At 33.5% G+C, this 24,026-nt stretch overlaps 2 protein-coding genes across 2 annotated transcripts; both read right to left on the bottom strand.

Moving 5' to 3' along the window:
- Nucleotides 1–2,586: 2,586 nt before the first annotated feature.
- LOC111366323 (18.1 kDa class I heat shock protein-like) lies at nt 2,587–4,261 on the bottom strand. Its single transcript, XM_022987064.1, has 2 exons — nt 4,005–4,261; nt 2,587–3,141 (listed from the first exon to the last, which is right to left on the bottom strand). The coding sequence occupies exons 1-2, from the start codon at nt 4,102–4,104 to the stop codon at nt 2,678–2,680; spliced, it is 564 nt and encodes a 187-aa protein (XP_022842832.1). The 5' UTR covers nt 4,105–4,261; the 3' UTR covers nt 2,587–2,677.
- Nucleotides 4,262–4,977: 716 nt separating this feature from the next.
- On the bottom strand, nt 4,978–7,750 carry LOC111366322 (annexin D8-like). The gene is made up of 4 exons (XM_022987063.1): nt 7,277–7,750; nt 6,360–6,578; nt 6,142–6,231; nt 4,978–5,387 (listed from the first exon to the last, which is right to left on the bottom strand). Exons 1-4 carry the CDS (start codon nt 7,706–7,708, stop codon nt 5,175–5,177), a joined length of 954 nt encoding a protein of 317 aa, XP_022842831.1. The 5' UTR covers nt 7,709–7,750; the 3' UTR covers nt 4,978–5,174.
- Nucleotides 7,751–24,026: the final 16,276 nt, after the last annotated feature.

Here is a 24,026-nt window from a genome sequence, read left to right on the forward strand (position 1 = left end):
AGTAACTCGTGTGCTTGCGCCCCATGGAGGCATTCTGTTTTATTTTCCAATTGTAAAGTCATCGCCAATAAAAACACCTCTTTTTTGGGACTTTGTCTCAAGATGTTTGTTCCTTACACAATCGTCTGATTCCTTTTTAATTGTTAGCGACTAACCCGCGCGAAACAGATAGAATATCTATTAGATGGCATGTGCAATTTTTTACTATTTTTCTTAGCCGGCTTCCTCCTACAAAATGATTTTTTTGGCAAAAATTTTACTCACAGACAGATAACAGTAGGTCATATTCATTGCATTAAAGGTCGCAAACACTTCAACTAACTCGGACCTATTCAAATACAATTAAAGCAGACTTGGTTACAGAGAGTCACAATTAATGCAAAAAATGGTCACAAAGAGTCACTATTAACATAGAACATGTTACAATCATAAATTAAGACAAACTTGGTAGAAAACTGCCACTACTATTATGGAATTGGTCACGTCCAATAACAACTTAACGCAAAAAATGGTCACGGATTGTTTTACAAGATAATTGTTGTAATACCCCGAATTTTAATTATATTTTTATATGTGCTAAATTTAATGTTGGTCATTAGACAAATAAAATAATCTATGTTTAGCCTTGTCATCACACTAAAATCCAAAAATTGAAGTGACAAACTCGACCCGCTTATTTGCATAAATGATTTATTTGCTTGTGTGTACTTTTTAAAATTAGAAAATTTCAAATCAAATTAACAATAATTTTAATCACATAATTTATGGAACCCATAACTCTTCACTCACATACGTTATCAAAATTTATTAAAAATTTGATTTTAATCCACACCAAATAGGATTTCAAATTTAACACTACAACACATCATAAAAAAGTTGATTTGCTCAAGCAAGGTTGGTCTTGAGAACTTTGAGGTTATAAGTGACTATTTATTATGAAGCCCATATACATTATTTTTTTAACAAGCGTAGAAACTTTAAATATTTAAATAAATAGCATTTTTATATTTAAATGAAGAGATTGTATCAAAGGAATTATGGAAAGATTTTAAATATAAAAATAATTAAGCTAAACAAGTACACTATTTCTTTATTTATTTTTATTATTATTTTTTTTTTTTGGAGGATCTCAACTTTGGAGGCCCTAGGCCATTGCCTTAGTGGCTTTGGCCCAGGCTGACTCTGTGATCAACCTTGAAGTATTAATCTCAAAGGAAAACCCAATTTCACAAGGAAACAAAATTTTTAAACGAAACTCACCATAATAAACTAGTTCTTTGCAGATATATAAGTAGTAATGGGATAGAAAATTACCAAAGATTCACGATCATTTTTTTTGGTATGTCAGGATGTAAATCAAAATGTACATGTAGTAAGATTGATAGGTAGAAACGAGATGGAAAAGCTATTGACAAAAAGGTTCTAAATATTTTTGCGGTCAACTTGATGGAAAAAACTGGATGAAAACCGAAGCAAATCCTGAAGACGACGACATTGGATTTTTTTTATCATTTATTCTTTATTTCGCATATTTTTTCTAGTTTGGACAAATATATCAAATTACTATTAAAATATATTAGCTAGGTAATTAGCAACTTACTGGCAATCAATATCTTTAATAGAAAGCAACCCCTAATAGACAATATACTTCAATAGAGTTTCTTATAAATCCATCATAAAGTTCTAAATTATGCTCCAATATAAATTTACTACGAACGCTAACATTGCAAAATTACAGTGTGATAACACAAGCTATTCCCATTTCTCGAAACATTTTTGTGACTAATTTCTCTATACTATGGTATGGTGCAAATTCATTCCTCACAAAGCTAATATATTAGTAGATTAAAACAATCGACAATTGAATAACACAAGTCTTGTTCATTTCACGTCAATTCTAGTCAATTTATACAGCCTCATCAGGGGAACTTTTTATAATAAAATTAAATTGAGTGACTGATAAATTGTAAGGATAATTCTACATGAATAAAATAATTGAAGCTCGTGCTTATAGTCACTTTCATGGCCTGAGAAACAAATTCGATGGAAGTTCTCCAAGTGTCATGACCTCTCATCTAATGTAATTTACTGATTGTGAATTTATCGAAACTTTTTGTTTTTAATTTAATTTTAACCTGTACTCCGGGGCGGAGGTGGCCCTCCAAGCCTATTTATTATTGTTATTTTTTTTAAGGAGTTTTTTTTTCTATATATTAGTCTATTAGAAAAGTAATTTTTGGTCCCTTTGGTTTCGCCCTTGCACTTACTATTATGAAAACAATCATGTTACTTGTACATTTTATTTGACATCAAATTTGACATTGTGTCACGTGTCGTAGCATGATTAGACAGTTTTTAAAAACTGCACACTTTACCGCCAACAACACTTTAAATATTTAAATATAGAGTTTGTATATACGTCAACTAGGTCGGGCTATGCTCCTTTTAACACTTCTTAATTGAAAAGAAATATCCAGTTCGTTAATCTTTTGTTTTTAAAAAATTCGAAAAAGAACATGGCCGGACGACCAGCGACCCTGCAGGAGCCACAGCCCCTTCAACACACTCTTAAGTTTGTGGATTTTCTAAGAATAAAAACAAGTTTTTGTCATTTATTGTTCACTAGAACTTCAATACATACAAATGACTTAGAATATTAGATAGGTACAAGTTAAAACTACTCATCACCTTGAGGAACCATAAATCTATACATGTAAACAACATAAGCAATTAGACCTACCAGTGCTGCAAGACTCACAACTACCTCGCCAAGCGTTAGTAATGTTGGCCAAACTGCCCGTTCAGACACTGCTGGTGTAGTCTCAGCAGATTCGACAGGTGCAGATGTTTCTTGTTTACGGCTCTTTTGACCACTTCCATTTTGAGGTTGTTCTTTGGTCTGATCTTCATGAAGAGATTCTGCTTCTTCTCTTTTTTCACTGAGAGAAGTTTTTTTTGGCATTACAATGTAGAGATAGCCATTGACAAATTTTGCACGAATTGCAGTTGAGTCGAAGTCTTTTGGAACTTGAACTTCTTTGTAGAATCTGCTTTTCTTTGAACCATCTAACGGACGTTCTCCTGAGATCTTGAGGATCCGTAAATTGCTGATTTGTACTTTCAGTTGTTCCTTCTTGAATTCTTGAACAAGAGTTATGGGCTTTGTTAATAAACTTATATGTTGATTAAGCCCCTGTTTGTCACTCATTATTTCATATTCTATCACATTATTTTTTTTACGGTACCCATTTTTAACCACAAATTCTTCTTTAAAATAATATTACTCGTAGACCAAAAACTTTTCCTTCTTTTTTAATTACACATTTTTCATCAATTTACCATTCCATAATACATTTTTCAAAATCAAAAGGGGCTCATACTCACCCTAAATTGACCTAGATGTTGATTATTATCGATTAGGATCTTTTAACTAATAGGACTTTATTAATTATAGATTACAAACTAGAATTATTTTTCTTGCATTTATATTCTTTCTTGAAATCATCACAATCTTTTAATGGCATAGACATAAGGCCTCTGCTGGGTAATGTAAGTCAAAGTCAATTAATTTTAGTTACACATTTTATAAGATCTATAACATTTTAACAACAAATTTCATCAACTTTTATCAAAATAAGCAAGTTGTCTAAAATCCGAATTAGAGCTATCAATTTGAAATTACAAAAGTAGACACTTGGATAGAAGTTGTGAAAATTAGTAAAAAAACAACATTCGGTCAAGAATTTTAGGGCTTCTTCGGTAGTGATTTTGAGAATAGAATTTTTGATTGTTGAAGAGAAAAGTGAGTCCTACATGTGAGAGAAGAAGTAAAAAATGACGGCTTAATTTTTTGAGATGAAAAATCAATACCAAATATGCACTTAATCATATTTCTATTCGAACTAAGAAAGATTTAAGGTCAAGTTCAATCCTATTTGGCATTGCTTAGCAAATATGTTGCAGAAGATTAGAAAGACGGGAAAATGAAAAGCAGAAGACAATACCTCGGAGATGGATTTCGAGAACGTCACGATCGTCCTTACGTTCCCACTTACAAAAAGGCTCAAATTCTTCAATAAATGTGTCTGCAGGTTTGGCTTCCATACCTTAAACTTGGTTGCTATTGAAAAGTTTTTGGGGTAATTGATGAAGAAATGTTTCTCCTTAAGTTATTTATATGTCCAATAAATGATTTGAGGAAACCTTATAGGACGTCTAAAGAGGTTCCTTTTCGTTTCCTCCTCACAAAGAAAATGAATTCTTTTTGGTTTTCAAGTATTAAGACTTTGAGATTGCTTGATTCCATTAAAAACAGTTTCCACGTGTGGTGACAAAGAAAATGAATTCTTTTTGGTTTTCAAGATTTGAGTTTGCTTGATTCCATTGAAAAAAGTTTTCACGTGTGGTTTTCCTGTTGGCATGGACAATATGCAAACACCATTTTGAATGTTACCCATTATTCTTTGTTAATTGGGACAAGGAATTTGTTTTGCTCGGTGTTTTTTTTTTTTTGACATTTGGATAATTCATTTTCAGTTGATTTAACATGTGGAATCGCTGTATTTAAGGATGGCAATGGATTGAATTGAGCCAATTAAGCCCTTAGACACATGAGATCGACGCAGGTCCATAAAGAATGCTCAAATCGACCCTTTGATTTGTGTGGACACGAGCGAGCTCGAGATGATCCCCCCTCTTTTTTTAAGAAATTAATAAAATAAGCGAAAAAAATAAATCAAAAAACGGGTTGATCCACGAGCTCAAGACTAACCAGCTCATAAGCTTTACCCATGAGTTGATCATGAAAAAAAATTTGAGCTCGACTTGATCTATGTCACGTCTCAATACGAGCCCGAATGGCCCATGGGCTAATATGAGCCCACGAGCCGACGAGCGCTCGGCTCGTTCGCAACCCTTAGTTGTCGGTAGTGACCGAGGCCTATTTGAACTGAACATAAAGTCAAAAAAGAATACATGTATAACACATTTCAAACTCTTAATATTTTAGTTATATAAAACTTCTTTACTTTTAGTCTAATAATGTTTCTATTGCCACGAGTTCAAAGATTGAGATTCCATGTTGGTCTTGATGGATCACTATGAATCAAATATAGAATTTTACCAGGCTATATTAATTTTAAGGCTAGAAATTTTGAAGATGTGCTCTTTATTCATCAATCTAGGGAGACCTTTGTGGCCAATGCAACAAGAAGGTCTCTGTGATTCCCAGCTGGAACACTATCGTATATGGCACTTTTCAATTCCATACCATATTTCTTCTTGAAGACTTTCTGAATTTCGTCCATGTCGACCTCGGCTCGGCTCATCATAATTCGTATCAAAGCTCCCTTATCAGTTGTCGTGCCCTTTAAGCATGTATACAACGTCTACAAAAGAGACATGACAAATAATTTAATAGATTACTTTATCAGGCAAATGTTCTAAAATGGACATGGTCAACAGTGACCTTACTTCTATATATATATATATATATACACATTTCTCAAACATCCTTGGACAAAATCAAAACTTATTAAGGTCATATCGATATCAAATCGGATCAAATGGAACCGATCCATGATTATATCAATGGGTCGAGTCAAACCAACTCCCACAAAAGAAGACGGAGATGACAACATCGTTAAAATACTTCAATTAATGTGACCATTAAACATTATGTAAAAAGAAGACTCTTTTTCACTTTGTCTCACACCACAAGGCCTGAAAGGAACAGAAAATGAAAGAAAGGACTGCTAAATCCTCGTCTATAGTGAAAAATAAGTGGAGGGGGTTGGAAGAGCGTCTCTATCTGTAAGCTTTACAAATGCTACTTTGCCAAAAGACTTGACTAGACTTCCATAACCTTGAAAGAAAAAAATATTCGGTCCGCAGCATTGATTCCTGTAATGAATAGGCTAGCTCTATCTCACAATTACCATATTTCTCTATTGTCAAAAGAGGAAGAAAAAAAAAAAGTGCGAGGTATGCCATAACAAATCTCCTAAAGATGGATTTCGTTAATTCTACACTATGTAGGCCATATTTGGGAAAGGTCCTACATTGATCAACAATCACTTCTAATGACGTTATTTCAAGAGAGTTAACAAGGGTCTACAACAGAGGAAGTGAATTAAAAAGTACCTTGGCATACTGCTTTGGCGGATTGCATATGAATTTCGTCACCATTCTCACTGCATCTTCAAACTCTCCAAACTTTTCATTTTTCAGAAACTGAAAATAAATAAAGGGATACGTCGACAAAAAAATAATGTTAGAATTTTCAAAAGAGTTTGGCAACTCTAATTTCAATTAGTACTGGGAAATTAAACGTGTAAATCACTTCATATACAATGCCTTACACTTGTATAAGTGTGCCCATAAATATGGTTATAGGTGGAAAATGTTAGTTTGAGCTGTGCAATGCTCCTTTTACTGAGGATCTCTATAACTACAGATTCATCAATGGCTCCTGATTTTCCCTCTCCTGTTTGATGAAGTCTCTTTGCGTCGCACTTGGCAATGTGTTGGCTAATATCAGCACTGTGTGCTTTGTGTGATGCAGACAATGCCATCAATATCTGTCAACAAAAGGCCATTCATCATTTCCTGATTATATGAGGAAAAATCCCCAATTTTTCCGGGCATGTTGGGTACATATGTTTGAACTTTGTTCAGCCTAATTAAATTGTTGAACCGCATATCAACCTATTATAAGTATATATTGAACATTCATGTATTGATATGAACAGACCCAATCTCCTGCCCACAGTGGGCAGCATACACTTTGCCCACCACGTCGCAACATCGATGGCTCAAGCCGCTTTCTTTGATTAAAAAAAGAAAAAAGAAAAAAGAAGTTTGTGGGTGGGCAACTTAACTCCTACCCATTGTGAGAAGGAGATCAATTCTATCGATACGAACTATTAAGTCATCCTAATTTTCTAAGTTATATAAAAGAACAAGGGAAAGCTGTTTTCTCTGTGTGTGCACGATGTAACAGAGGGGCATTTTTCATTGTGTGATTAAACAAAGATTTGTGAGAAAAACATTGCAGTCTTCTTGATCATCGTAAAAATTCTGCAGCTATGAGTCTGTGTATCTTCATTTTTCTTTCTTTTCATTACTGCTTTGGGGATGGTGATTGGGGCTTAATCCCTAAAAACGTAGCATTGACTCCAAATTTTTTTGCTCAATTCTACCAAGTGTTTAGCATCTAAGTTACAGAACAAGACGTCAATGTATCCAAATAACCATATAAACGAGATGACATGCTTACCTTCTGATATGGGTTGGGAGGCTCAATCTTTGCAATATCTTGATCCAATTGCCTCCTAAATCTTGTTCGATAAGCTTGAAGTAAGAGAAGAACATGGCTTGATTTTCGGCATGTAAATATTTCGACTAGAGCTTTAAAATTGATTGGCTCATTAAGCGCCTCTCTTGCCACCTCTGCATCGCGTTCGTGTGGATTAAGCATCAGACTGGACAAGGCTGCACATGTCCTTGAAGATTCTTGGCCAGCCATTGCTGTGCTTCCAAGAATTTGAACAAGATCCTCCCCATAAATTTCTGTGTATGTGTCTCTGATTTTCTTGCATTCAGTTTGGCTAAGACTAGCCAGATTTTGAATTAGAAAAACTACATCCCCCAAATATTTATGAATCTCTTTGCATCTATTCTCACAGCTCTCACTTCTTGAAAATGTCATTGTTATGGAACTTATGGTGCTCGAAGACCATTGAATGGAAATATATATATTAAATGAAAGTCATATCAATAACCTTTAAACGAGTGGCATAATATGGTATAAGATGAAATAAAGTTCACACGTTCAAATGTTGGCCCCCACCCACGTGCGTTAAAATTTAGCGCACATCTTAAGATAAGATTGTATTATATCTAACCTATCAACTTTTAGACGAGATAATTCAACATATATATTACTTCATGAGAAAAAAAAGGAAACAAAGCACAGACTTGGAGGGCAAGGAATAGCTTGTTTTATTGTAGTTTATTGAATGCTTATTGGTGGCAAAGACAGAAAGGAGTCAAAAAGTCTGGAAAAAGTTTTTTGGGTAAGTAGAAAACAGAAAATGTTGTGTAATGTGTTTGTCTTGTTACACAAGTGGCCAGATGAAATTTCTTTCTAGCCTAGTATTCATGGCTTTCCTAGTAGACAACGAGTCCTTTTGCCTACTTTTTTTAAAACCCATCACTTGTTCAGCAGCTTTTTTCTTTCTGTCCCTGTCCATCCTTTTCATTTGATGCTTGGGAGAGATTTCATTAAAATAATGCAGAATAACTTACAATTGTAAGATTACGGAATTTCTTTCTGATAGTAATTTGTGAAGAAAGTGTGGTTAAAAAGAATGAAAAATTTTAGATTTACGTGTAATATTATTTTATTGAAAAATATGTAATTACAAAGAAAAAAGATAAAAATGTATTAAAATTAAAATGGAGCCAAATAGGTGCGTAGTGATTCAACGTGATATCAAAAACTGAATAAGTTCTCAAGTTTTATTCTTGCCACCCATATATACACATGTTTAACCTACGAAGAAAAATGAATAGCTGGTAGCATAATATTAAAAAACAAATTGTGGCCCCTTTTAAAAGTTTCAACTTTTCAACATGGTGCGGTCACAAATTTGCAAAAAAGTTGTCCACTCAAAGTGGACCTCGACCATTCCCACAACGAGGAAAAGGAAAAAACCACGTGCACGGGAACAAATTTTGTGTGCATTTATTATCATGATAAAAATTCTCTCAAGTCTGAAGGAACTCTTTGTTAAGAGTTGGTCCATTTTAATAAGGTCAACCTTATTAAAAGGAGTGTCTCAATCCTTTATATATTGGTCATTGTTTCGGTATTTTACCGATGTGGGATTATATTCCCTTAACATGCCCCCACAAGATGGTGGCTCGTTTGAGCAGACCAATCTTGAAATTCGTGTACTCATTTTTAGAGACTTAATCAGATCGAATCGCTCGTTGGAGCTTAATGGACTCTGATACCATGTTAAGAGTTGTGGTCTATCTTAATAACGTCAACCTTATTAAGAGGAGTGTCCCAATCCTTTATATATTGGTCATTATTTCGGTATTTTACCGATGTGGGATTATATTCCCTTAACATGCCCCCACAAGATGGTGGCTCGTTTGAGCAGACCAATCTTGAAATTCGTGTACTCATTTTTAGAGACTTAATCAGATCGAATCGCTCGTTGGAGCTTAATGGACTCTGATACCATGTTAAGAGTTGTGGTCTATCTTAATAACGTCAACCTTATTAAGAGGAGTGTCCCAATCCTTTATATATTGGTCATTGTTTCAGTATTTTACCGATGTGGGATTATATTCCCTTAATACTCTTAGTTAGGTCACCCAGCAACTTGAATTGATGCCTATCGATAAGAGAAAGCTCAGAATTCATGTCATATATTATATTTTTTTGTATAAGGAATTGACAAGTTGACCTTGTTGAACGAAACCGATTAGGAGTCAGTCAATTAGACTTCGTCATTCTAATATTGTAAGGATCATGTCGACACAAGTATCTTAGGGTGCATTTGATTGCAAACATAAAATTTGCTTGAAAAGAAAATAAATTCTAGGTATGAAAATTAATAATTAAACGAGTTAAAATTGAGTTAATTTTCAAACTAAAAAATATTATACTTGTTCATTTTTTATTGATGAGTAGATGAAAGAGAGTGGATAGATAAGAGAGAGAAAGAAAGAGTGAATTACCTGAAAAATAAAAATCATGCTCCCTAAAGAAAATATTTTCTTTATTTTTGATGAAAATATAATCACGTGACCAAAAGTTGGAAAATACATTCGGTGGAAAAAATTGTCTATCAAACACTCCAAAAAATAGGGATTTTGATGGAAAAATGTCATTTCCATGAAAAATAAAGCTAATCAAACACATTCTTAGAGTAAACTCAAAATCTCATTCTAAAGCCACGACACATGAAAGATACATCGATAAACTTCCACAGGCATATAAAAGAAATAGAAATCTTGTAGAAGCCCAAAAAATAAATTGAACCATATTTTTACTCAAAACAAAAAAATTCTCCCATTGTTGGCACTTGATTCGTTTTTCTTTTTTCCCTTCTATTTTTCCCTTCTTTGTCCACTCGCGAATCTCCAGGAAAGGTTGTCACAAGAACTTAAGCAAGAAAGTTTACCTTTTGGAAGATCAACTATCATTGTTTCTATTTCCCTGTTCAAATAGCTTTCATAAAAATTATTTGGAATTTTGTTGATTTTAAAACTGCCCTGAATATGTAATTGATTGTTTTACTTGAATATGGCTTAGATAAAAAGAAGATTTATAGTAGATTTTGATGTAAGTTGATGGAATTTGTAATTAAAAAGTCGTGCTTCTATTCAACGTGTGGTTAAAACTTAGTTATCAAATTTGTCAAAACTAGATGAGACCATGTTAAGGCACCAAAATGTGGGTGTGTTTCCCACCATGTTCTACTAAGTCTTAAAAACCAACTTTGTTACGAGAAATCAGTGCTTTGAAATGAAACAAACTCATATACTCGAGCAAAAATTGACAGAATCACAAGTATCATGGAATCCTGGATCTTGAATAATTCAAAAAAATCTCCTTAAACGAGATGAATGAATACTAAGCCCCATTTGGCCTTCATTTTTTTTTTCCAAATTTTAATGTTTGAAATAGTGTTTTTTTTTTTTAATAATGTGTGGTTGAAAAAGAATGAATTTTTTTTTTTATTTACATGTAATAATATTTTATATAAAATTGTGTGGTTGCAAATAAGATAGGAAAAAAAAGAAAGAGAATGGGAACCAAATTGAGGCTGAATCCAACAATAATAATTTTACTGCTATTAAAATCAAATTAATTTTTATGATCTAAAGATTAACTCATCTCATATCATCTGAATCTCTCTCGATAAAACACAGTTGTTAACTTGTGCAGAACCCTCAAACTCTGTTTTACTACAAATAGATAAGTCATAAGTATGGGTAGATTTTAAGCCCGTTTCTGATTAAAGTCGAAGTTGTTTAATAAAGTTTATGAATGTTTAACCCTTTACAACATTGATGCTTATAAATTATTAATAATACATGCGTAATGCATTTGCTACTAATATAGATATTTTTGTCACCAAAGGTGTATATGTTGGAATAATTATAAATATGGGCTTCCCATTTGATTATAAATTTTACGGGTTAGATGTATGACTTATAATGATACTGTGATTAAGCTCAAATATGTTAAGTGATCAATTGGGCTGGTTTACACCTTACGGGTTATATTTTATATAAGGGAACACCATATAAATTCTCCATCTAAAAATGACATTTCAAAATTAACAAACTTCTAAAAATCTTTCAAAAATAAGGTGATAATTAAATTTATTAAATATTTAATTATAATATAATATAATTAATCTATTTTTCCCACCCTACCTTACCTCCAACCACCCACCCATCACATCAAATCATTATCTCTCTCTCCACCCCATCCACCTCTGGTGACTTTTCCGACGACGATTCCAGCGAAATTCTGACAATGTCTCCAACGGCGATTCCGGCAACCTCTTCAGCGAATATTCCGACGACTTCCCAATGACTGTTCCGGTGACCGCTCGCCTTTCGACGAAAAAAGGTAGTCACCGGAAAAGTGAGCAGTCACCTTCCGACGACTATTCCGGTGACCGCTCATCTTTCCGACGACTATCTTTTTTCTTTTTTTCTTCTTTTTTGGCAATGACTTATGACCAATTTCATTAGATCTGTGACCTATGCACATTATGATTTGTGACCGGTTCTATTGAATCTGTAACATAATCAGGGTGGAATGAATATGCATATGATCAATTTCAAAATTAAGAAAATAAAGTTTGAAATTTCAAAAATCAAATATATTTCAAAAATCAAATACCATTAAAATTTTAGTTATGAAATAATTAATCAAAAAAATATTTTGTAACTAGATATATTAAATTCACAAGACTTTTTTTTTTCTTTTTTTGGGCAATAGCATGTGATTTGTGTATACTGTGGCATATAAAACATGATTTTTAACCTGTGATTTGTTACCCGTGACTCGAAACATAAAGTGTGACCTATAAATTTGATCTCGACTTCAACAAAACGATATGCGACTTGTTAATATTGATCCGTGACCTGTTTATACTGATTTGTGACTTATATGATATGATTGTGACTTGTGAACTCAAACCTATGATCGGTGAACTATGACCTTAACGTTGAATTGTGACCCGTAACGTATGAACTGTAACCTTATGTGTTCATGACCAAATCTGTCTTTGGTGTGAATGTCCGTGACCATGTTAGTCTAATTTGTGATTATATGTAACCAAGTCACATACGATCATAGTTAACACAAATCTGGTCACGGGCAATCACAACAAAGATAGATTTGGTCACTCACCACCATTCCCAACATCGACAACCAAACGTACACCACCTCACCAGAATCACATGTACTACAAGTAACAGCATCGACACTCATGCCACGTCGCCCAAAATCGAAACCACAATTGCCGTTGCAACCTTATCGCCACGGCCAGCACCACTACCATCAACAAAACACACCCCATATTACTCCACAACTACCAGAGATTTGTAGCGCCTCCCAGGGATCTGAAAGGGGTTGGTGAGGCGATCCACCGCCATCGTCACCAACAAAAATTAGTCACACCTGATCCAACAAAACTAGTGCCTCAAAACCACCCCGACTGCACCATTACCATAGCTTGTATCTACAAATCACCACCACCACCTTCTCACCATTGCGCATAGATGCTGCACAGAGAAGCCACTGAGCGGCACCGACGTTGTGAGTGCCACTATGCAATGTCACTCAAAGTGAAGAGCTGCTGCGCACAACAGCGCTCGGAACATAGGCCTGACAAGCACCTCCATATGCAATGGCGACTGCGACGGCCTCTATCGTGGTCGATGCGCGAGCAGCTTCATCGCAGCAATTGATGTCGTCGCTATGCAATTTGATTAAGGCAGGGTATGCGTTGGGGGTAAATAGGTAGATTACGGTCATTGTCTTCTCCAGCGAGAGAGAGAGAGAGAGAGAAAGTGAGTGCATCTCGATAAAGATGATTCGCCATTTTCTAGAGAGAGAATGATAGTGGAGTGTGTTGTGGGTTAGGGAGATAGATACTGGGAAGATAATGACGGCTTACAGTTACGTAATTAATAAATATTAATTATTTAGGTTATTTCTAATTATCCCCTGATTATTGAAAGAAAACTTACATTTTGGTAATTATGAAAAGTAGATGTTAAATGCAGGGATTGAGGTAATTTTCCCTTTATATAATGTCGTAATTTTAAATATGTGAGCCGGAAATATATGTAAACCCTAATTATAGTTTAAGACGTAATGTGACGGCTTAATAATATCCTATATAAAGGCTAGGTTTACTCTTCTTTCCATATTGTTTTGTTAGCTTGTCCCAATGACGGCTAATACTTTGTAAGGAGAAATGAGGGGAAGATCTAGCTGTTATTATTTATAACCACGATGTCTTCTGCATGTATGAATTTATACTATAAATTATTATTTTGTAATTCCTGTTTCTTAGCATAATTATCGTTAAAATCAACAATTGGTATCAGAGCCTCCATGCTAAGATCAGAATCCTTTATAAAACTAATATTCTTTCTCGATTTCTGACCGAATAATTCTAAAGTTTCTACGACCCCTCAATTCAAAGTTTGGAATTATTAAGTTTTCAAAATTTTGAGATTGTGCATAATGTACCTTGAAGTTTATCTAGCTGTCGGAAAAAAAAAACTTACCAGGCCGTTGCAAGAAGCTGCCGACTTGTGGTGTGAGAGCTGAGAACCAGCACTAGCACCTACCACAAGTTGTAGCAGAACCAACATCGCAAGCACAAGCCTTGATGAAAACCACATCTTGAAAAAACACGCAAATAATGAAAACAATGATTCTTATTACAAGATGACCAAGTCACGTGAATTTGTGTTCAGGTTCAATAATATCCAGTTGTAATACTTAGATTTTGATTTACTGTGCTTGGCCACCACTGTCGCCATGGATAATGGTGGAGGTGACGAGTTGACTGTAAAAGGCGGGGAGTTTCTTCCCCAAAATTTTCTTCTCCAGCTCCCTAAGAAGCCATTGCAACTGCGCCACAACTACACCCTATGCAAATCCAACAAAACTCGACTGTAGTGGCAATGGAAGAAGCCTGAATGGTTGATGGTCATTCTTGATCGGCGCCGCCTGCTGCTTGGCTGCTTGTGGCGTTAGTCGCCTAAGGGAATGGATGGTAGCTTTTTAGGGTTTAATTTCGATCGGGTGCATTATATTGGCGACGGGGGTCTCTCTTGCAATTTATGAGATTAGAGGCTCCTGTCTGTAGTTAAGAGATTGAGGTCATTTTTGAATATTGAAGGACCTAGTTTTAATTTTAAATTCAGGGTTGAAATGTAATTTTCAAAAGTGTATTAAATTTGAACTCTTAAAAGGTTTGACCTTAAGATTTCAATTTTGACCTAATTAAAATTTTATTTAAAATTGGTCCATTTAAAATTATATCAAATAAATAAATAAAAATTGATTTATGACTTTTATGTTTTCGCTAAAATGTTTATATAAATGTTAATATTATTTGTGCGTTTAAATTTCATTTTCATATATACTGAAATTTCGTTGCCAATTTTGTCTCTCAATCACATATGAATTTTATCTTTCATCGATTGATGATTATGATTTGTTACATAATTATTGTTTTGTGATTGAATTTTTCATGGACTTTGAGATGAATCTTGATTTGCCACTGAGAGAAAGATTTTGAAATAAAAATGAGTAGTAGTTGTCAAAGTGGTACACTCATTTTTATTTATTCGATTTTCTCTATGAAAAAAAATTTAAAGGCGTTAGCGTTGTACTTTTAAATTATTGCATATAATATTGTTCGCTAAAATACTACACCGCAAGTGCACGGGTTGCAATAATAAAGTGGACCTTTTAAGTCCGAATTGTCGATTCCTCGAGGAATGTATACTTTTGATTATACAACCTTAATTAATTTAATCTAATAATAAAAACAAACACACAATAAAGTTAGATTTTGGAATAAAAAAAATTAAATAAAGTTTACAAAATAAGAAAATATAAAAATCTTAGGGAATTTCGGAAGCAAACGTGGTTTGGATTCATGGTTTCATTTAACCGTCGTCTAATTAATTTCTTTACAAGCCAATTAACAAATTACTCATTTACGATGTTAGACCCAATCTTCTAACTTTAGTCAATTACCTATCTCGATCGAAATTAACCTTAATTGATTGGTTTAACCTACTATATCACTATATCGATTAAAACCAAACAACCGCATTGAAATCTTTGTGAAAATAACTCAATGGGTCACCTAGGATAGTGGTATATCTCTATTATCTACACAAACCTAGGATTTTTACTGTTTGGTTTAAAATGCACAATCTTTTCTTGAACGATGTACAAATCACTAAACATAATTATTCATTAGCCATGTAAATAAAAATGCAATAATAACAATAGTAAAAACACATAAAAATAAGCATTTTAACAGTAAATGACAAATATTAAAATTAATTAAGGCTATGTTAAACTAATACCATATATCCCAACACAATAACTGAGTCCATATTACATAAATGATAAAAAGGAGAATATTTTACACAATACATTACAAATGGAGAAAAATATTAGAGTAAATTCAAGATAAAAGTGAAACCCCCTTTTTGGTTGGATTCTTGAAGATTGCTATAGATTAATCTTGAGTTCCCCAAATATTTCTCAACCTTCCTTGATGTATTCTCCCTGTGCCATTGGTTGCTCCCTAAAACCCAAGAAAAAAGAAAGAAGAAAGAAAAGAAAAAATGAAGGAAAAAAGAGGAAGAAGAATGGTAAAATATGGTGAAAATAGTGTTTAAAAAGAATAAAAACCGTCCTAACCAAATTACAAAAAGAGCTCCCGTAAAAATTAAAATGATCGCACAGGTCCTGATTTTCAACCTAAGGTGCTCGCCTTAACCCCTTGGTTGTCCTCTGTTACCCAAAATTGGGCACCTTAGCCTTTCCTTTTTTTAGTTTGGTCCCCAAAAAATTACACGACTGGTCCGTCAACTTTGATTGCATCAAATTGAGTCCTCAAAGTTTGACTTTCGTTTCAATTTTGCCATTCATAATTGCATCCAAGGTCCTTCAAATTTATGTACTTGTTCATTTTGGTCCCCCAACTTCACATTTTTGCACAATTTTAGTCATTTTCTCCTTATTTTGCCTTGTTCTCATTCTATTGGTTAGGATATTAAATAAGTGTGTGAAAACACATTTATCAAATACCTCCAAACTTAAACATATTCTTGTACGTGGCAAGATTATCTACTAGACAATCAAGTAACACATGATAAAGATTAACATTATTAGATGGCTTGCATAATAATCATTGAGTGTAAAATTGTATAATCAATTTACAAATATGCTCCAAATAATGCCAACAAAAATAATTTAATCTTGTTCAATGTTCGATCGGTGTGTATGCAAAGTCATTTTCAATCATTATCTAAATTAGGAAAAAATTGTCAAGAAGGAAAAATTTTCAAATTGGCTCCAATCTGACCCTTTGTGATCAAATATTTCATTACCCACTTGTGAGATTCATACTTCTAAATTAGATATAATTCTTCTTTTTCCCAAGGTATAAATTTGAAGGTTGCTCTCCAATCACTCATTTCTTTTTCCACTATAGTTTGGTTTGGTCTAATCGGCAATCTCAACATTTAGTAATGTGATGATTCTCTACTCGTGGGTACTTTCACATTCAAGTTTATACTAAGTAATTCAAACCCACTAGTTATCTAAACCCAAATATCAAATACAATTGTGCCATAACAATTTTTTTTCTCTATTTTTTTTCTTTCCATTTTTTGGTCAAATCCCATGTTTTATCTCACTCTCTTAAGCTTTCTTCTTGACCCTTATAACAAGCTTTAGGTCGATAACTCCCCATTTTTTTAGGCCAAAGAATACCAGGTTTTGAGATACCCATACGAACTTAATAACTCGAGTAAAAAAGGCTAAAAAGTGAGGCCTAGGATTCAACAAGTACAATTTTCTTTTTTTTAAGCACAACAAAAATGGGGTTTACATCCCTAGCATATGGTCATTACCTAGTTTATATTTGGTAAAAGGCACTCCACACAAATATTTTCATCATGCATGGAATCAACACACTTCTAGATAATAACCTTTACCTGCTCGATCACCCTATATTTATCTCACAATATGGTAAAGTGAAAGAGAAAAGAGTATAGGTTGATATAAATTTTCAAACAACTCTCAACCTAGTTCAACCAATTCAAAAATCTCTCTATCGAAAAAAAAAATTCCACATCTAGATAACAATTAATTATGACTATTGTGCTCAAAGTAATTTAAGATCTTAAAATGGATAAGCAATTGAAAAAAAAATTAGGCTCAAATAGCATATTTGGTCATGCACAGCTCATGAACCAATAACAATTTCAAACATCAAACAATCCTAAGCTGGCAAGGCTATCTAACATGTCAACACAACATCACCAATTTTAGCATAATGACCCCCAAACTTAAATCACGCATTGTCCTCAATGTGTAAAGAACAAGATAAAGAGAAGGGAGATAACAAAACTTCTCCCCTTTTTTTTTTTTTTAGTGAAGAGGCACCAATACTCAAATTGGACTTGTGCTGCTCCTGATAAATTTGGGCTAGTGACTTTCTTGTACACCAATTTACCCCAAAAATTGTGAGGAACCATGAATATGTGGGACTTCAAAAATTACCTATAAAAAATGATAGCTAATTAAATAAAGATGAGAAAATACATAAAATTAAATAAAAAGATTAAAAATTAAAAAGTTCGGTTGCCTCCCAACAAGTGCTTGTTTCTATTCTTTTGCTCGACTTTGATAATTGAATCACGGGCACCTAAAGAAAGCTTTGGATGCCTTGCCCATTTTTTTTCGTTTGGCTTGTTCCATTCTTCATTTGATCTCCAAAACTCAACATTGCCCTTTTTCACATAATAGGATTTGCCCTTTTCATCCAACTCAAATTCAACTATGAAGATTTCTACTTCCTCATTGGGTTTAATAACAAAATCAATACATTGACAATCAACTAAGTCAGAAGAATGTAAGTCGATTTTCTCCTTATTGATTGACACATCCTCGTATAGCTCCGTTGTGATTAATTTTTCATTCTCTTCAAGCTCTTCTTCAATAGTTGATATTTCATTAAATTGAATGATCGATCTACTTTCTAACTCCACGGGCAATGGCAAGTCTTTCCTATTAACCATTTTGAGTAGATTATACCCCCCACTTTTGAAATCCATCCCAATATTTGTAATCTCCCACTAACATGTCTTTTTCATCCAACTTGGCAAGTTCATTATAATACTTTGCAAGTACCATCTCGTTAAAAAATGGAGGATCATCTCCCGAAAGTTTGATGCCCTCGTCCCAATCATTGGGTATATAATCTCTTGCGAGCATATAACTATCATCAAAATTGTCCATTGCTTGTTTTCGACATTTCAAATATTGTCTAAATCAAAGTAGCTTCGACTTTGAGGTATGGGTGCACAAAAACAAGCATTGTCCTATTCAATGCATCGCTTGACAAATTTCACATCTTGAACCTCCAAGCATAAATTCATAGTCCATGTAGAGATTATCCTTTGCAAACCCTATGTTACTTTAACAAGATGGGAATAATGCAAATATAACTGAAATGTAGAAGGAGGGAAGATGAATTAACAATGAGGGCTAACCAAAATATACAAAAAAATAAAAACTATTAGAAAACAAATAAAAAGAAGTTGTTAAAACTGAAGTGGTAATCAAAGTAAAAACATTCCCCGACAACGGCACCAAAAATTTGTTTGCTAAAAGTACAAGCCGCAATTGCACGGTTGTGTTCAAGTAATAAAGTGAGCCTTTTGAGTTCGGGTTGTCGATCCCTTGAGGAAAGTATATTTTTTATTACACAACCTTAATTAATTTAATTCTAACAATAAAAACAAACACACAAATCTTAGGGAATTTCGGAAGCAAATGCGGTTGGGATTCACGATTTTATTTAACCGTCGCCTAATTAATTTCTCCACAAGCCAGTTAACAAATTACTCATTTACGATGTTAGGCCCGATCTTCCAACTTTAGTCAATTACCTATCTCGAGCGAAATTAACCATAATTGATTGGTTTAACCAACTATATCACTATGTCGATTAAAACTAAATAACCGTATTAAATCTTTGTGAAAATGACCCAATGAGTCACCTAGGGATAGGGGTATATCTCTATCACCCATACAAACATAGGGTTTCTACTCTTTGGTCTAAAATTCACCACCTGAACAATGTACAAATCACTAAACATAATCATTCATTGGCCATATAAATGAAAATACAATAATAAAAATAGTAAAAATACATAAAAATAAGTATTTTAACATTAAAGGGCGAACATTAAAATTAATTAAGGCTAGGTTAAACTAATACCATAAATCCCAACTCAAAAAATTAGCCCATATTACATAAATGATAAAAAAAGAGAATATTTTACATAATTTATTACAAATGGAGAAAAATAACGGAGTAAAATTAAGATAAAAGTGAAGCCCCCTTTTTGGTTGGATTCTTGAAGATTGTTATGGATTAATCTTGAGTTTCCCAAATATTTCTCCACATTCCTTGATGTATTCTTCTTGTGCCCTTGGTTTCTCCCCAAAACCCAAGAAAAATGAAAGAGAAAAAGAAAGAAGAAAAGAGGAAGAAGAACGATAGAAAATGATCTTTAAAAAGAATAAAAATTGTCCCAGTCAAATTACAAGAAGAGTCACCAAAAAAATAAAAATGTGTGCACAAGTCTTAATTTTGAACCTAAGGTGTGCTCCTAGTACAAAATGAGGCGCACGCTTTAACCCTTTGGTTGCTCTTTGTTACTCAAAATTGGGGCTAAAGCGCGCGCCTTAGCCTTTTTTTTCTTTCAATTTGGTCCCCAAAGAATTGCACGGCTTGTCCTTCAACTTTGATTGCATCCAATTAGGTACTCAAATTTTAACTTTCATTTCAATTTTTCCCTCCATAAATTGCATCCAAGGTCCTTCAACTTTTTGTACTTGTTCATCTTGGTCCCCCGCTTCACATTTTTGCATAATTTTAGTCATTTTCTCCTTATTTTGCCTTGTTCTCATTGCATTGGTGATTTTTGGCCTACAAAAGCAAATGTTACCTAATTGTGAGTAGAATTTCATTCATTTCATTAATAATAAACATATTTAGATATTAAATAATTGTGTGAAAACACACTTATAAAGTATCTTGCCCAAAGGTGTTACTATATATGATGTTTTGAAAAATGGCACAAGTTAGTTAACGAGTTTACTTTGATCTAGAAATCTCTTTTTGCCCAAAGATGTTGGTATTTCGGAAATCAATGTGATTTTGTTAACTAGCTTGATGATGTGTTTTAAGAGTACCTTACATCATGTTGTATTGTCAGTCCAAAAGTGACTTTATGATGATGCATCTAGGCTCTTACCGTAATATGATTCATATGGTTTTGATTTTAGTTACGGATTATCTAATTAATAGCCGAAGTTAATTAGATGGATATTTTATCATCCATTGACTTCATACATTATGTTTGGATGATATTTTACATTTTCACAGTTTATAATGCCTAATCTCTTTCGAGTCAATTGTCTGTTATTGAAACATTGACTGTGAATAATTATATGAGATGGAAACAAGACGTGAAAATAGTACTTGGTCTTTTGGGCTTGGATATTGTAATGGAGAAAAAGCTTTCTAAACCCACAAATAAGATCACTTCTAAATATATAGTTGGGTATGAAAAGTTTGAAATGGCCAACAAACTTTGTTTGAATATTATTAAGGGCTCTATATTCAATTCCATTATGGAGGCTATAATAGACAATGAAAATGTTAAAGGTTTTATGGATGTTATAGGAGAGAAAATTGTTAAGTATGGTGAAGTTGAAACTGAAGATCTGATGGACAAATTGTTGAATGTGAGATATGATGGTACAAGTATTGTTAAGGAGCACGTAATGAAGATGAAAAATATATCATCTAAACTGAAGGCTCTCGACATTCATATTGCAGAACCATTCTTAGTCTATCATGTTTTAAATAGCCTTTCTGGCTAATTTAATAAGCTTAAGGTTGCTTACAATGCTCAACGGGATAAATGAGATTTAAATGACCTTATTGCAGTATGTGCCCAAAAGGAGTATAGGATACGGTGTGAGACTGTTGAAACTGTGCAATTAGCTTTTCAGCTATCACAGAACAAGGAGTCTTCTCGTAATCATAAGTCTAAGTTCCTAAAGGGTAGTAAGTCACATCGAAATCAGCAGAATAGAAATTTAGATGCTTTCAAAGGAATTATAAAAAAATGATCAATGCAAATTCTGCAAAAAGAAGGGTCACTAGGAGAAAGATTGTTTTAAGTTTAAGGCTTGGTTAGAAAAGAATAAGAGTTCTACATGTATCTCCTTTGCTTTAGTTTGTTTTGAGTCTTCCTTCGTAAATGTGCCTTTGAATTCTTGGTAGTTAGACCCTAGAGCTAATATTCATATTACGAATTCTTTGTAGGGTTTACAAACAAATGGAGGCCAAGTGAGAATGAAGTAAGCTTGTGCGTTGAAAATGGAGTTCAAGTGAAGGTTGAGTTCATAGGAACAGTTGAAGTTGTTAATGAAGAATAGAGGAATGAAGAGGAACTTCCAATTCTTCCTCCAAAGCCACAAGTTAGAAGATCGCATAGGGGAAATGAGGTTAGCATTGCCAAGTGATTACATTACCTATTTGTTGGAGAGTGATTTTAGTATTGGACATATTGTTGATCATGTTACTTATAGTCTAGGATCGACAAGTCCTGAGTCAGATAAATGGATAAGTACTATGGAAGATGAAATGAATTATATGGAACAAAATGAAGTTTGGGAACTTGTTGAACTTTCTCCAAATGCTAAAGCTATAGATAACAAGTGTATTTTCAAAAACAAATTGGATTTGAAAGGGAATGTTGAACGAAAGAAGGTAAAATTGGTTACAAAAGGGTTAACTCAGTGAGAGGGCATTGATTATATTGAAACCTTCTCATCTATTCGTTGAAAGATTCTTTTTGAATTATTATGGCACTTGTGGCATACCATAATTTGGAGCTTCATCAAATGGATGTTAAGGCAGTATTTTTGAATGGAGATTTTTTTGAAAAGGTTTACATGAGACAACTTGAAGGTTTTGTTGTGAAGGGAAAAGAAAACTTGGTATGTAAGTTAAACAAATTTTTATATGGCCTCAAACAAGAATCTCTACAGTGGTATTTGAAGTTTGACAAGGTTGTAACTTCTCTTGGTCTTGTTGAAAATACAATTGATTAATGCGTTTATCTCAAAATCAGTGGGAGAAATTTTATTTTTCTTGTCTTATATGTTGATGACATTTTGCTTGCTAGCAGTGACTCGGGGTTGCTTCATGAGACAAAAAAATGTTATCTGCTAATTTTGAGATGAAAGATCTTGGAGAAGCTTCTTATATGTTTGGCATTGAAATACATCGCGAAGGAAATCGTAGCTTATTGGGACTTTCTAAGAAGGCTTTTATACGACGTGTTCTAAAAATGTTCAATATGTAGAACTGTGCACCTGGTGATGTACCTATCACAAAAGGGGATAAGTTTAACAAAACTTAATGTCAAAGGAATGAGATATAAATGAAATCTATAAAGATGATACCATATGCTAATGCTGTGAGAAGCTTGATGTATGCTCAAATTCGTACTAGATCAGATATAGCCTACGCAGTCAGTGTCCTTAGCAGGTTTCAGTTGAATCCAGGACAAAAGCATTGGAAAGCAGCTAAAAAAGCTATTTGATACTTGAAAAAAAACTGAAGGTTAGATGCTTACATTCCAATGTTCAAATCACCTTGAGATGGAAGGTTACTCAGATTCTAATTTTGTTGAATGTCAAGATGATTTGAAATCAATATCAGGTTATATTTTCATGTTAGCTAGTGGTGCTATCTGTTGGAGAAGTACTATACAGACTTTAGTGGCACTTCTACTGTGCGGGCTGAATTTGTGGCATGTTATGGGACTACTGTCCAAGCCGTTTTGTTAAGAAATTTCATTTCTGGGTTGAAAGTTATTAATTCCATCTCGAGAGCAATCATTATTTATTGTGATAAAATTGCAGCAACGTTCTTTTCAAGGAATACTAAAAATTCTGGTGGGTCAAAGCATATTGACATAAAATATTTGGTGGTTAGAGATAGAATTAAGGAAGGGCAACAGAAAATAGAACATATCAATATAGAGACGATGATTATAGATCTTTTGACTAAGGGATTACGTTCAAAAGTCTTTAAGACATATGTTTGTATATGAGCATTGTGGAATCCTTTGATGTTTTTGGTTAGTGGGAGTTATATTTGTAAAAAAAAAAAATCTACATTTTGGCTTGATCCATTTACAAGGTACGTAGGCAACCTATATGTTTTTTGATTACAGCCCTATTTTCTAATAATAAAATATATTTTTCTCTATCAATGAGTTATTTTGAGGATGATTTGACTTATATCTTTTTATTATGATATTATTGTAATATTAAGATATGACAGATAAAGACATAAAATGAGTTTCTTTTAAAGACATGTGACTTCATTTTGATCTAAATTATTATGAGGACCGATATGAATTAGCACAATTTTTTTTTTTATCACATTTGGTGCAAAGTTCATACCACATACTATCACATTGGTTGGAGGATGGGGATTCATGTCAATAAGAATGTTGGCATTTGTAGTTGTGGAATGGTCTTACATTACTTAAATTGTTTAATGACTTCCATGTTTGGTATTTATATTATTGTTAGACCAGATTATATTGCGTAAGGTGTCATC

Source organism: Olea europaea, chromosome 17, assembly GCF_002742605.1.
Source record: "Olea europaea var. sylvestris chromosome 17, O_europaea_v1, whole genome shotgun sequence".
Lineage (NCBI taxonomy): Eukaryota > Viridiplantae > Streptophyta > Magnoliopsida > Lamiales > Oleaceae > Olea > Olea europaea.

Excerpts from the sequence above, each read along its gene's own strand:
- LOC111366323 (XM_022987064.1), bottom strand. The coding sequence starts at position 4,104 with ATGGAAGCCAAACCTGCAGACACATTTATTGAAGAATTTGAGCCTTTT. Across the intron at positions 3,142-4,004 it reads TCTCGAAATCCATCTCCGAG|AATTCAAGAAGGAACAACTG; the intron begins GTATTGTCTTCT and ends CTCTTGTTCAAG.
- LOC111366322 (XM_022987063.1), bottom strand. The coding sequence starts at position 7,708 with ATGACATTTTCAAGAAGTGAGAGCTGTGAGAATAGATGCAAAGAGATT. Across the intron at positions 6,579-7,276 it reads CTCCCAACCCATATCAGAAG|ATATTGATGGCATTGTCTGC; the intron begins GTAAGCATGTCA and ends TTTTGTTGACAG. Across the intron at positions 6,232-6,359 it reads ATGGGCACACTTATACAAGT|TTTCTGAAAAATGAAAAGTT; the intron begins GTAAGGCATTGT and ends ATTTATTTTCAG.